The sequence below is a fragment of the Perissodus microlepis genome, chromosome 5, assembly GCF_051167445.1.
Source record: "Perissodus microlepis isolate ML-2025 ecotype Zambia chromosome 5, ASM5116744v1, whole genome shotgun sequence".
NCBI classification, from domain to species: domain Eukaryota; kingdom Metazoa; phylum Chordata; class Actinopteri; order Cichliformes; family Cichlidae; genus Perissodus; species Perissodus microlepis.
This window is the reverse complement of record NC_140465.1, coordinates 32069597-32084531: the sequence shown is the minus strand read 5'-3', so window position 1 is coordinate 32084531 and position 14935 is coordinate 32069597. Positions and strand designations below refer to the sequence as shown.

Genomic DNA, 14935 nt, shown 5'->3' with positions numbered 1-14935 from the left:
AAAAGTTTCCAAGGACGTCTCCCAGATGGATCTGTTTAACAAACCATCTGGCACAGAGTTGTTAAACTCTGCTGTTTCAGCTACCTGGGGAAGGTTACCAGTAGCTACTGAGGAAAATGAATGTGCTATCATCATTCTGTTTTGGTTGAGCAATCAAGCCTTAATCTTTCAGAATGTTACAACCAAAAGTTAAATAAGAAAAATACTTGCCTGTTGCCAGTTTAGCCTCTCCATAGACTGCCATAGAATTTATAGATATAGATAAACATGCGACCTGATCATCAGTTTTGCATGCCAAAAGACAAAATCATTTAGTTTCTCACTTCATTGTAAACCTGTGGAAATTTGCTGCTTTCAAAATCCTTAATGTTAATGTGCAATACTTGAACATTTAGTCATAAAATAAAATTTGCTATATGATTACTTACCCTAGAGTAGCACACCAATCCCTGCATCACACAACTGTAATAGTGATAATGTTTGTACATTTTCAAAACTGTATATTTTGAAATCAATGTGCAGTTTTTCTATTAACACTCACTGTGCTGAAGTTAATAAAGAGATCTGAGCTGTTTAAGTTACTCCTGAGCTGTTTCCCCCGGAGATTGGACACCCCCGGAGCAGTTGGTTTCCAATACCACGGACATTTCCTTGACCAACAGTCTGAGAAGGAATTATTTCCGGATGCTCCAAGCTTGCTACCGGGCAGCAGGAGAGCACGATTAGAAATTCCTTCTAAGCCAGCAGAAATAGGTTAAACCACCTGCTGGCCTTAGGAGCTTTTCTTCGGCTGGTGTTGCAATCTTCTTTCTTAAAGTTGTAAGGCCAGAGACATAGTAAATGTTATTGTTTCTTTTCCTTTTGGTCCTTTTGTTCTGAATGTTTCAAAGAGGCCATAAATCACACCCACAGCCACACAACACACTCTCTTTCATTTCCTCTTATATTCTCAGCCCTTTAATTTCTTCGTGTCTTCCTTTCTGTCTCCTTTAGAACCCTGCTTTTACCCTCTCTGTCTCTGCTCTGTCAACTCTGCCTTTCTGTCAGCCTCTGTGCATGTTTCACAGCAGCCAAGGACCATGTCTGTTACCCCCTCCTACTCTCCAATGTTTGTCTGAAGTATTAGGGGGTGTTGCCTCATTGGATAGAATTAATTGATTAATACTTTTATCCAATTAGTGTTCCCTCATGCAATTAATCAGCTGGCTGTGGTTAGGTCCGCTCCATCAGTTGGATGAAAGGCAGACAGATGCTTTGGGTTTGCTGTGTGATGAACAGTGACCTTTCTTGCTTGCGTTCCCTTTATCTCACTCCCCCTCTCTCTTTTTCTTACTCTCTCTCTCTTTCCTTCCTATTTTACTTCCTATTTTTCACATGTCTGGTTTCCTGTCTTTCTATCCCGTTTTCACCATTCTCCAGCAAATTGTTGGAATTCTTGCTGAACACAAGAATTACTAATAGAAAAATGTTCGTTGCAGATAATCCTAACAAAACCAAAACACTTATGGGTTTTGTAGTTCAAAAACACAGAGTTAAACAAAGATAAATTAAACAAAAAAGCGGTGCTATAGGATTTGTTCTTTATTTATTGTTTATTTGTACATTGATTTAATATTGATTGTAAAGAGCTATGAAAAATTGACACCAATAACCCACAACAGGTCAAGTAAGGAAAAAAAAATACAACTAAAATAATAATAATATTAATAATAATCATTTTGCTGGTTAGTCAATCCTTAAATCTATCAAATAGAAACTATTTCCATACTGAGGCCATGACAACAGTGTCTTTTCTGTTTTACAGGTTCCCTCTTTTCCTGCCTTCAATCCACGATGGAGCTGTCATAATGGCTGAAAAAACACTGTAGGACCTTTTGAAGAATGAACTTTCCAAACCAATGGATTGTTTTGAAGGGCAAAGCTGTCAGAGACCAAACATTATCACCAACAGTAAAATCCTTTGGCCTTTCGTCAGTTCAAGGTTTCTGCTTCAGAAGGTAAAGCCAGCTGTGACTTTTCTAGGAGCTGAACTACTGAAGAGTTTTCTCTTCAGCAAAGTTTAATCAAGTCATTTTTTGGCAGCTTAGTATCAAACCACCTGAAACACACACCAGCTACTGGAGGTGACATGGCTAGAAGTGAAAATGGAAGCACTGCAAGCAGTAATCGATACGAAGTCAAAAATGGATGGAAGCTATCACTCTCAGTCTTCATAGGCATGCTTTTCAATGTCATTCTATGCTTGGCCCCCCTAATTCCTTCAGTGATCAGTGAGCCTGTCTAGGAAAGCCTGTTTTTGTTGCTTTCAAAAACCTTGAATAACATTTTCCAAAGTCAATTTGTCCAGCTACTTTCGGTCACATAAACAACATATTAAGAAAAACAAACAATAAAAAGGACCCTATAAGTTGGAGTAAACACTACGAAGAATCAGAATTACTGACAATGTCACAGTGCAAACAGTTACTCTGCAGGTGGTACCACTCCTATATGCTCTCTGACCTGCCCTGTGTTTGGCAGATAACTTCAGATTGATTTCTGATCCCATGGATTAACTTTCAAGTTCTTTCACAAAGACCTTTAAGCGTGTCCTTTTGGAGTTTTATTTCAAATAAAACTACAACAGAAAACCTTCTCTTGTTTGCATGAATCTTTTAAATTACATGTAGACACAGGAAGGATTGTTTTTCTTTTTTTTTTTTAATCAAAATGGCTCCTTCATGGACATCAGGAGTTTGGACACTACTGGCAGCACTAACTCTACTTAGCTGCAATATTTTTACCTGGTGTGAAGCCTCAAGGACTAGTGGCACAACAACTTCAGGAGAAAGAGAGCAAGAGCAAGGACCCTCATCACTTGAACGTGTAAAGAGAGGATGGGTGTGGAACCAGTTCTTTGTCGTGGAGGAGTATACGGGAACAGAGCCTCTATATGTAGGAAAGGTAAGACATTGTGACTCATTACATAAATATATGAAAAACCTTGTGAACAGGTGTCAATTCCTTGAACTGTTGGTAGTGAAAAGAAAAAGAAAAGAATGTCTCAGCATGCAGTTAAGATATGGGTAAAACATTTCAGGTAAAATAAAGTATAATACTCTGGATAATGTTCAGGAAAGCTTTAGTGATGTTCTGTGGAGGGAGATTAATATGTTGGCAAGCTATGTTGAGATTAAAGTCAGAGTTTCATAAAGGTAGCTCTCATTTTACCTGGCTAAATCACCATGGTAACATATGCTATATGCAACCTATTCAAGCGAGCACAAAATTGTCATGGTTTCTTTTTAATTTAAAATAAGCTGTAAGTGTAATATAGATTATCTGCTTAAGGAAGATGTATTACATATGCAACCATACCTAACTGAATGAAAGTTACAGCTGTAAAGTTACAGCAGTAAGAAACTTTGTAAAGGGCTAAAACTACTGTCTCGCTGGAATTGCAGCTAATAGAACTCAGAAAAATAAAAAAACAGATAAGTTCTATTTCTAAGAACAAATAAAATGTATTATGTATTGGACTTTTCCCAAACTAAACTGATCTCTTTTATTAGGCTGTGAGAGAATGTCAGACCTGAACACACTGATTAACATTTAAATAATTTAAATATTTAAACTATAGAGATGAACATGCAGCAGCTGATATGTTAGGAAAAAATTAAAGATCTTCTGCAAGAATATTCTCTTATCTTTGGATCACCAGTGCTGCATTTTACTGTTATCTTTTTTATACTCTTTAGTGAACTTTATCACCAATTCTTATGATAATGTTACGAGTGTCTGGAGTTGGTGACACTCGTAACTTTTAGTGCTGAAGAAGAGTCAAATGATGCATCAAATCCTCCCTTTTGTGAGTGTGCATAGAAAGTGATGCCGAAAGTCTGACTTAACAAAGAAAGTCGATAACCTCTGACACCTGTTTCTCTAAGTAAGGTTTCAAGATTTTGTCAAGACAAAAAAAATACTTGCCAACTTCCTTTGCAGTATACACTTTTTGAGGGACAAATTCCCAATTTGTTGTGAAAATACTCCAGATGCCTTACGTTATCAGGATGAAAGCATTATTTCTAAGAACCTCTCCCAATCACATAAGACTTTTTAATGAGCAATTCAGATCAGTTCCTTTAAGCAAATGCTGCTGTTGTCCTTGTGAAACAGGGTAAATAAAGTGGCCAAACATAGATATACAGCAAAAAAAAAACAGGCTTTCAAGGGCAGACATGCACTTATATATGAATCTGCTGTTTGAGGAGCTTAACACACAGTTACTCACCTACGTTATTTTACATGATAATTTATGTGACACCAGCATGTCTCCTTTAGAATACTATACTCTACTAAAGCCGTCAAAAGGTATACATATTTTATGGAATAATACATGTTCAATCTAGAGTATACTGTAGACTATTTTGCTGTAATATTTGTGAAACCAAAATAATCAAATGTATCTCCTTCAGCTCACACAGCCACCAGAAAGGCAATAGCTGGAATCACTGTCAGATCCTTACTCAGTTACTTTAAGTAGACCATGATCGTTGAGTGTTACCATAAGAATTCAAGAGAAGCATTTTCATTGGGCTCGGAAATCAGCTGACAGTTCCTGCAAGCATCCCTATTCTGCACGAACCTTTACACACAATTGTACATACAGAAAAAAGTACACACAAATGACATTTGTAGATTTAAATTAAATATACTGTTTAGGCATCTATGTGTTTGCATTAACTGTCAACTCCTGATAAAAATCTGCATATTTATTCAGTTTACATAAAAGAGAAAATGATTTTAGTTCAGGATAAAAGTGCGATTTGGTCAAAGTCAAAGCTCAACTACATTAAAAGCATTTTTGAACGGTCTAATTATGCACCTCTTCTAATCAGTAACCACAAATGCTTCCCTCTGCTCTTTGGCATTTGCTTTGTAAGACAAAGATGCAAAGTGGCCAGAATTGTTGCCAAAATGCATCACTTGAAGCCACTGAATTACTAAACAGACACTAGCACTAAAACCTTGCATCCAATCAACAGTAATTTCATTGTAGTTGCATTTACGTGTCTTCTTTTTAACCTGCATAAAATTACCGAGTTCTTGAGATCAAGACCCTGACATTTTGAATGAGGAGCAAGAAATTAAATCCAAGTGGTTTTCTGCTAAGAACTACCTCTGGATAAACTCTAAACAATAATTTCAGCTTTTCTGTAATGCAAACACTGTGACTATTCAAAACAAAAGTGCTGGACAGACGCGTATGGATTTTCCTATATAATGTAGGAAATATTTTCTTTAGTGTTGACTTAATGTAGGCATATACCTCCCACATGACTCATGCTACTAGAAGGGAAGGCGCCATTTTTAAAGAACATAAATACTTTGAGCTGTCAGGAGCTTTTTGGCTCCTGTGCAATGTAAGAGTCACTGTGGCTTCCAGACTTCTTTCAGTTCTTGAGCCAGTCTCTCTGAAAACCGTAGTCCACTGGCTTAAAATTGAGTACTTCGATCTCATGCTCCACATAAAAAGCTTTCAGAGATTAGTCTTCAAAGCCAATTTTGCTCAGAAAGTCTCAAACTACAATATTTTTCTTTTCCTCACAGTGTACCAAGTGAATGGAAAAAAAGTCATAGATTACTCAATTACACTTACTTAGTTATAAGTCATAATCAAAACAATTACAAAGGATTTAGTTGATACTGAATTACTAATTTGTATCACTTTTTTAAAGCTGACTAAAGTCCTTATTAAACTAAAAAAACAAACCACAAAAGCAAAAAAAAAAAAGCAAGGAACTATCTTACCCACCTGTCTTCAAGACATCTAAATCTGATGTTTTTGTCTTATTTTCTGTTCACTAAAAAGTTCCTGCTCCAGGGCTAGCACTGTCTGATCACCTTGGGAAAATGTTAAAGTGCACAAAGACACTCACTTGTCAAACACTAGCCTGTCTGCTACAGTTTGCCTACAACATGTACAAATTCTCACGTTATGCAAAAAAGTATATTAAAAAGTCATTTTATATTTAATTGTAATGAGCAACTATACCAAAAATAACAGTGTACAGTGTAGTTAAAGACAACTTTGAAGACACTTTAATATTGTTCTTTAATACTCCTTAATACATTTTTAGCCAATTTGTTAAATCATAAATGAAGCCATAAAAATTCTGTGGTTTTTTTTTCTGTCTTTGGTGTTTGTTAACAAAGCCTCTGTACTTAGTGATGACAGCCTCAGCAATGCCCTTCCTTTTGATGTTGAGGACAATGTCTTGACACCAGAAATGTGATCAGTGAATGCCATTTTGTAATGTAATCATAGTTAATGGGTATATGTCAAATGAAATCAGTTTGTTATCATGTCAGTATCAAGTGTGCATTTATTAATATTTTCACTTTTTTTTTCATTTCGTCTCATTCACATCCCATTCATCAGCTGTTGCTCATATGATCCTCAGTGACTTGATGAGAGTGGACACCACGTATGATTCGATTGCTTTACGTAGGACGTGATATGAAAAGACAGAACATTAAAGCAGACAGAATGAGACACGGTGATGAGTCACATGCATCAATCATGAAATCCCCTTGTTTCTAATCAGTTAGACATGGCAATTGACCAGCTAATATTGCATCTGCATATATTGATCTCTCTTTTCTTACAAATGAATGGAGATGTTCTTTGTACCAGAGCCTGGTCTTACAGAATAATTATCCTTTGATCAGTATTTTTCTGCAATTGTGAATGTGACAAATTCCTGCTGGAAAAACCAATACAATCCAAACAATGCAACAGGCAGCACTGTCTGTCTGCTGGTAGAGCAAGAGACAGAATAAAGCTGAGTGACATATGAGAAAAGGAAGGAAGTGAGAGGAAGGCTTCAAAGGGAGACTGGAAAACAAGAGCCTTCATACACTGACTGGTGATTCATTAAAAGGACAGGGTGCCAGGGAAGACAGTGAGCTGATATAAAGGAGCTTAAGGGAAGAGCTTGAGGGAATGATGCAGCAGGAGGGAGAAAAGAGATGATTTTATTAATAAAATTATCAAGTTATTGCATTTCATGTCACAAGGGCAGCGGCCAGTGCTATTTATGGCGTGCGTAAGTGTGGATGTGATTGTGTGAGTGTTAATACATGCTCAAACACAAAATACCCCTGCTGGATTTTTGGTATCAAAACTATAATTTAAGCTATGAAGGATTAGAGCCAAGCATTGGCCCTCTGCTTTGTATAATTGTGCATCTTGCTTTGCCCCGACATAGCAAAGTTGACAAATTTTATTTTTTTCCACACTGTGGTTACTGCCAGTGAAGTCACTTTTCTAGTAAGATGGTCACTTACATGCATTTGATCTGGAAGATTTTATCTGTGTATTTAGATAAATACCAGTTGTGTACTTTAATGATCTAAAACACATGCATTTTCCTAGCTCTTTTTCAAAGCTCTGTGCAGTGATAAAAGGAAGGGAACTTGGGCAAAGAGAATTGCTGCACAGCACAGGTAATCCTAAATGGCTGTTGTTAAAGGAAGTAGACAGGGGAAATGATACATTCTTCATCTACTCTGGGTTTTTCTTGGTAGTTTTTTTCTCTTCTATGTTGACAAATGCTGTCAGAAGTAAATGCATTGTGAGGGTGAATGTGTACGAGGTGGACAATTTCTGCAGCGTGTGCACACATTTTATGCTCACTATAGTAATGCGTACAGTTTCAGTGTTGTCTTTATGTCTTTTCAATTTTCTCTGAACTTTGTGTCTATATCTGAGATGAGTTTTTGCATACTGTCTCAGCAAAAGTGATAAAGTGGTTGTTACAGTCCATGTCACACTCCAAGGTGCTTCTTATCCCGTTTTAATTCTTAACCCCAATGAAACAAATTGACTTTTTAAAAATAAATATTTTTCTCATACATCATTTGTCTTTCTGAATATTATCAATTTGATTTATGGTGTATCAAATTCTGTGTCTGATTTTGGTTGCAGCAGGTTTGTTGGACATAAAGTAAAATCCATTTAAATGGTAAAAATCAAAAGAGGCTTTTTCTTTTTTTTGATTTATCTGTTTTCTGATATTTTGTAATGATCAGAAATGTGTTTGAATAAAACACTGGGTTTTTTAAGTGAGTTTGTTTGAGCTTTACATGTTATCGAAACATTCTTGAACGATATAAAAAAATCATTTTAATTCATGTATTTGTTTATTTTATTTCAGTAGATGATTTTCTTTTACTACTGAACAATCCCCTCACTAGTGTCAGCTTTACCACTGCCTTACCTTGCATTTAGAGAGATTACAACTCAATGGTCTTTGAAATCCATCTATGAGATAAGAAAGTCATTGCAGAGGCAGCTGATTATATTTCTTCTCTTTTGCTGTAACCTTTCTCTTGGACACATGCATATATACATACCAGGTTTATGTCACTTATCTGGTTTATTTATTTATTTTTAAATAAGGTCCTAAATTGTCTGTGTAGGTTCTCAGTCATCCAGGTCACAGTAATCTAAGGCACTTGGAAAGAAAAATGTCTGGACTTCCTTAAGTTTCTAAAAGATGTTTCACCTCTCATCCAAGAAGCTTCTTCAGTTCTAAGAGCAATTGGTGGAGAGTCCCAGGTATTTAAGCCCTATGGGAGTTGCCCCTTAAAAGGACCATTGACGCACTATTGACCATGTGCCACATCACATGAGCTAAGGTGTGAAAAAGGGTGTGGGTCATTATCAGGAGAGGTTTCGGGTAAAACCTTGCCACACTCTAGTATGTGACTATTGAGATCAAATCACGCAAGATGTAAGTTGGCGTTAAGGCGCCTGGGAAGGGATCTCAAAACTAGATTATAGGTGGTAGACAGTTGGTGTTTTTAGCCACCCCCTCTGTTAATAGATGGTCGTTCGCAATGGACAAAGATGGCTTCTTTCACATCTCTTTCAAACCATCTGTCTTCTCCATCCAAAATGTGAACATTGATCGAAAGGTCCTAAATTACATTAACACATCATGACAATGTTTTCTCTTTGATGTCTAGATATTCATTCTCGCTCTCTGTCTAAGCGTCTGTAGGTTTGCCTCTGTAACTGTAATTCAGAACATCACTTTTACATTTTAACTTCTTTCTGCGACTTTTTTCTTCCTTTTTCCTAGTCCACTGTGCTACTATTTTCTATCCATTCTCATCGCAGGTTCTGTCCTTGGTATGTATCCTTCCTTCCCCATAGCTATCCCCACCTAGACTGTCTCTGATACCTTGTCACCTTCTTAACACTTTGAAGCTTTTAAGATCAGAAGCTTTACAAGCTGTAGTGAAATGTGGCATGCCTAGTCCAGATTACACAGACTTAAATATTAGACAATTTGCTTCGTCTTTGAAATCTTCAATAAACTAAAGCTTCAGTGCATCTCACATTTTTCTATCTTCACTGTAATGAAAATGCTACTCCATGTCTATTCTATTCTATTTTGCTACTGAACACATTCGTTTAGTGTGAGCTTGTGCTTAAAATATGGTTTGGAGACAGTGACACTGACAAAAAGACAGAAGACCAAGTTGAAGTCAGAAGAGTTGAAGATTTTCATTGGGAGTGACCAGGAGAGACAAGATTAGGAACGTATATATCAGAGGAAATGGTAAATTGACTGATTCTTATATAGCGCTTTTCTACTCTCCTCAAGCACTCAAGGCACTTTTTAACATGCCACATTCACCCACTCATACAAACACTTTTTTCTATGCTGAAGTGCTTTCTATCTAACATTCACATACATTTATACTTCGATGGATGCATCAGAGAGATTAGGGTTAGTATCTTCCCCAAGGATATTTGGCATGCAGACTGGTACAGCCAAACCTTTAACCTTCCTATTGTTAGATGATGTGCTCTACCTCCTGAGCTACAGCCAGGAACAGCTATAGGTTGACCATTTTGGAGATGAAATTAGAGAAACAAGGCTGAGATGGTTTGGAGGTGAGGGATAGTAGACAAAGGATCTTGAGTACGCAGCTGTCACTCAGAAAGAAAAGAAGAAGGCCACACAGAAGATTTATGGATGTAGTGAAGGAGGACATGCAAAAGGTTGGCTTGACAGATGAAGATGTTAGGGATAGGAGATTGAAGCAGATGATCTGCTGTGACTCTTAAAGGGGCCAACCAAAAGAAGAAGAAATAAAAGGGGTCGCCACAGCGTGTAGGTTTTTTTTTACACTTTATTTTTATTGACAGTCCTGTGGTGAATTACAGCAATGAAACATGGTACCAGAAATTATAATATGTTTCCATTTAAGTAAAGGTCCCATTTTTTCCAGTATTTCTCAAATTCATCGGTAGCCAGTCTTAGTGAAAAAGTCAGTCTCTCCATTGTGTAAATTTCCTTGATAATGCCTATCCAGTCCAAGAATGACGGTGGATCAACGTTTAGCCATTTGCAAGTTATGGCTTTCTTTGCACTAGCCAATAATATCAATAAAATATATTTGTCTGAATTCCTAAGTCCTTGTGGCAAATCACATAGATAAAACACAGTGAAATCAGGGGCCAAGTTCAAGCCCATCATGGTATTGACTTCTTTGATCACTACTAGCCAATAGCGGACAATCTTAGCACATTCCCAAAAAATATGAAAATGTCCTGCAGGTACACCTCCACAGTTCCTCCAACACTGAGCCTTGTCGGGGTCTTTACTTTGTTTACTCTTAGCATTAGGCGTGACAAAAAAACGCACTGTTTTTCCATGCAAATTCCCTCCATAGACCTGAGCTCGAGGTCATTACCACAGCCTTACATATATTGAACCAGTTGTCGTCATGTATTATTATTTCAGCCTCTTTTTCCCATCTAGCTTTGATATACGTGTCATTATTCCTACATGTTTGTAAACATTTGTATAATCTGGATATCTGTTTCTTTGGTGCATTCCCCTTACAAGAGTCAAGGAAGATTTTAACCAAGCCCGTGTCCTCCTCTTCTAGGAATTTTATGTTTCTGTCGTAATGGTGCCTCAGCTGGAGGTATCTAAAGAAATCCTGTCTTTCCAAGTAAAAACTTCTCTGGAGTTGCTGGTAGTCTTTTAGTACATTTTTATCTGTAATCTTCCAGTAGCCTGTTATACCCTTATGTGACCACTGTATAAATCTCTTATCCATGTTTGCAGGTGCAAAATCCGAATCGTAAGCAGGCCATCGTAACGTCCGGGCACTTTTTTCAGTTTTCTCATATTTGAGTATCCTATGCCATATTTCTATGGGCACTTTCATTAGTGCCGGGAGCAGGTCTGCATCTATATGTCTTTTAATGAGTGGTTGATCTCCAAGCAGTGATTGAAGCGGGGTCTCACAGTAGGATTGATCTATCTCCTTCCATTTAGCCTCACACAATGGATCACACCACCCAATCATCACTCGTAACTGTGCAGCCCTATAATAGTCCTCAAGACACGGCAGAGCGAGTCCACCTTTGTCCATTTGCAGTTGTAACGTCTGAAATTTTATTCTTGGTTTTTGTTTGGCCCAAATAAAATTAGAGATCATCCTATTCCAATCGTTAAATTGCTTGGAGGGTAGGTGTATAGGCAGTGCCTGGAACAAATAGAGAAGCTTTGGCAAAAGATTCATTTTTATTATATCTATCTGATTATGCATATTCATTGGCAATAAATACCAGCGCTGTAGGTCTGCCTTAATTTCTGATGTCAGTGGGACATAATTACATTCGTAGAGGTCGGATAGATCTGTGGGTATATGGATTCCTAGATATTTTATAGAGGTGTTACTCCAGTTAAACTTGGCTAAAGTTAATCTTTTGAATGTCTTGTGATGGGCGGTAATTATATAAGAGAATCTGAGTTTTCTGTAAATTTAATTTATATCCGGAATATATGCCAAATTTTTTCAATAATGAAAAAAGATTAGGCGGACTGATTTCCGGGTTAGTTAGCGTTATGAGAACATCGTCAGCATACAGACCAACTTTATACATTATATTGTTTTTTTTTTTGGGTTTTTTTTGGTTTTTTTGTGTCCCGTTTGGATCTTTAGCCATCAGAATTGTTGTCTTAAGGCCAAGAAAGATGCCAAGCGGATTTATTTTACCAAGTGGATCATCATGGCCTTGCCATATTGGTCCATTTGATTGACCTTTATTATAATTATGTATTTATTTTATTTTCAGTTGCTACAAACGGGACAGACGTGACTGGGGGATAGGACAGGGAGAAAGAATGAAAGAAAGAGAGGGAGAGAAAGAAAACCAAAGGGGAGAAGAGACGGTGAGAAGGGGGGGAAGAAAGGAAAAAATAAACAAACAAACAAACAAACAAAACGCCTGGATCACCTGTATGGAGAAAAAAAACAGAAGAGAAAGCAAACAACAAAGAGCAACATAATAAAAACAGCACCATCACAATAAACTAGCTAGCAGTAGATAACAGTAGATACTAAATAATAAACGATATTGTGCAGCACGCAAGATAGACAGCGCACAATGTGCTTTGAGGCAGCAGCCAAGAAAGGTGTAGTCCGCGTCTGTGAACACCCGTGTGTACACCTGTGTGCATACCTGTGTGGATCAGCATGCTTGTATTCCAAAGGTTTCTCCATGTAACGATCTGCTAGGGAGTGTGGGGAGCCATAGCCCCGTCCACCAGGGTATGAAGCAGGTATGGAGGAGATCCAGGCCCCAGATATCCAGAGGCCCCAGAGTACAAGGACCCGAGGAGGACCACCAAAGGGGGGGGAACCGTGCCACCCTCCTGGGAAGAGCTGAGTAGAGCCCCAAACGAGAGGTCACCCCGCAGCTACGGAGCAGAGGCCAGAGGGGGTTGCAGTGGCGTGCCCGCGGGCTCCGCCGGCAGCCAGCTGTGCCAGAGAGGACCGAGCTTCAGGCCCAGAGGCCAGAGGCCTGAGGGCATCCCACCCCCCGGAAGGAGCCCAGCCGGGCCGCAGGCGCCCGGCCCCGCCAATCGGCCACCAGGAGTGAGCCGGTACATGCATGAGCGCCCAGCCCCAGATGACAAGGACCACCAACACACCAACGTCTAAGGGCATCAGCCACCGGCAGGGAGTGTGGTGAGGGGAGATAGGCCTCCGTACTTTAGAGGGCCTGAGATGTACCCAGAGAGGTTGAGTCTAAGACCCAACCTGACATATAGACACAGACAAACAGGCACACGCGGACACAGATGTGCATTCCCACCCCCACATGCACAACCAAATACTCGGCACTCACCCAACGTGTAGACAGACACAAATAGACACTGCACAGACAGTCGCACTCCCCAAACATACTCTATATCCCAGGTCCAGGTACCCCCGCCCCCAGAGGGGCAAGCCGCACCTAGACCCAGGAGATGTAACCCTTCTCTCTGGGGTGGAGGCAAGCGGACCACCTCCTTATCTGCAGTAGCAGGGAGGCCCCGCATCCCAGACCCCAGTCTGACGGCCAGCACCTCCTCCCAGCCCCCCAGCCCTGACGGCTAACAGAACCGGGGTGAGTGAAGACCTCAAACCTCCCTACGCCCGCTCATATGTAATGTTGTTGTGTGCTGTTCTAAAGTGCATTTAAAACTCAGGAGAGCATGGTACTAGCTTCCTCTCAGAGAGCAGCACGGCTCCTCCCGAAAACCCTCAGTGTCTAAATGCATTTAAAATTGAGGGTAGGGCACCAGCGCCAGAGGTGGGTTGGAGTACAACGACCATCCTCTGGATGCTGTAAAACGTGCCCACCCCCAAGGCCCTATATGTATGTGTTATGTGAGAGTGTGAGTAATGTGGATGTCTAGGTTGCAGAATAAAATTGAGGCACAGGCGGCCAGAAGGGGACAGAGGGGGAGTGCCTCCCCTGCACCCTGGTGACATACCTGCACCCCAAGCCCTGCGTGTGTGGGTGGGTGTGGTAGAGCGGGAATAGGGAGGCAGCTGAGGATGGGGAGGGAAGAAAGGGAGGGGCAAGCGGCCCCTCCCTGGGGCCAGCTCCCCCGCTGACCCCAGTAGGCACCCCCACGCTCTGGAACCCACCAGGGTAAGGAGGCCCAGGCCCATCCGGACCGGGGCCCGCAGCAGCAGCACTGCCCAGCCCCACAGAGTCCGGGGCAGCCCACCCGACTCCACCCCAGAGAAAACTGCACCCACCCCATCATCCAATCATCTCCCAAACTACACAAGACAATAGACACCCAGGTTGAGTTCATTCTCCCCCTCTCCTATATCTCTCTCCCCACCTGCAGAGTGAGCTCCTGTAGTGAGGAGACCACCTGCAAAGATGTAACAACCTCCCCACCAGTTAGAGAGCCCCCTAGTTGGGCCGATGCACCAGAGGTCCCCTGCACTGGGGCTGAGCCCCCCTGCACCCACCCGCCCACTGCTCCGGCGACACAACAGCCAGGACCCAAGCCCCCAAGGGCCGGCCAGCACCCCAGACCGGGGGGCGGAGCACCCCCAAGCCTCCACGCCCGTCCCGGACCCTCCCAGGGGCAGCCAGGCTACCAGGCCAGTAACCAGCGTCCGCCAGCACAGACCCTCCCCCATCTCCGCTGTACGCAGCCACAAGGAAAACACCATCCAAGAGCCCCAGAGCTTCTAACCAGGTCATGGCCACAGCCCCCAGGTTAGGCCCTCCAGGGAAACGTCCCTAGGGACTCCCCAGACGCCCTAAGGTCGTCCCTACCCCCACATCAACCACAATAGCGAAGGCAGGACCAAACCATGACCCCCCACCCCCACTAGGTAATGAAGCCGATCAAAGGAGCCCAAAGGGATTGATCAAATGTGATGGCAGAGGTTGTATCAAGACTAATGTGATCTATTAGATGGTTTTTATATTGGTTAGAATTAAGATTATTTTTATTTTTCCAGTTAATGAGGACCATTTTCTTGGCAATGCATAGGGCCGTAAAAACAACGTGGGCTGTGTTTATTTCTGCAGTGACCTCATCCAAGTTGCCCAGCAAGCATACTAAAG

General features: G+C 40.8%; 1 protein-coding gene across 2 annotated transcripts in view; it reads left to right on the top strand.

Annotated features, from left to right (window-relative positions):
• cdh22 (cadherin 22) overlaps window positions 1–14935 on the top strand; it is a 178045-nt gene that overhangs the window by 93492 nt on the left and 69618 nt on the right. For both annotated transcript variants that reach the window (XM_084929425.1, XM_084929423.1), the window contains one exon: window positions 1805–2943. In XM_084929425.1, coding sequence (XP_084785551.1) covers window positions 2710–2943 — 234 coding nt within the window. In that variant the 5' untranslated portion in view covers window positions 1805–2709. The remainder of the gene's footprint in view (window positions 1–1804; window positions 2944–14935) is intronic.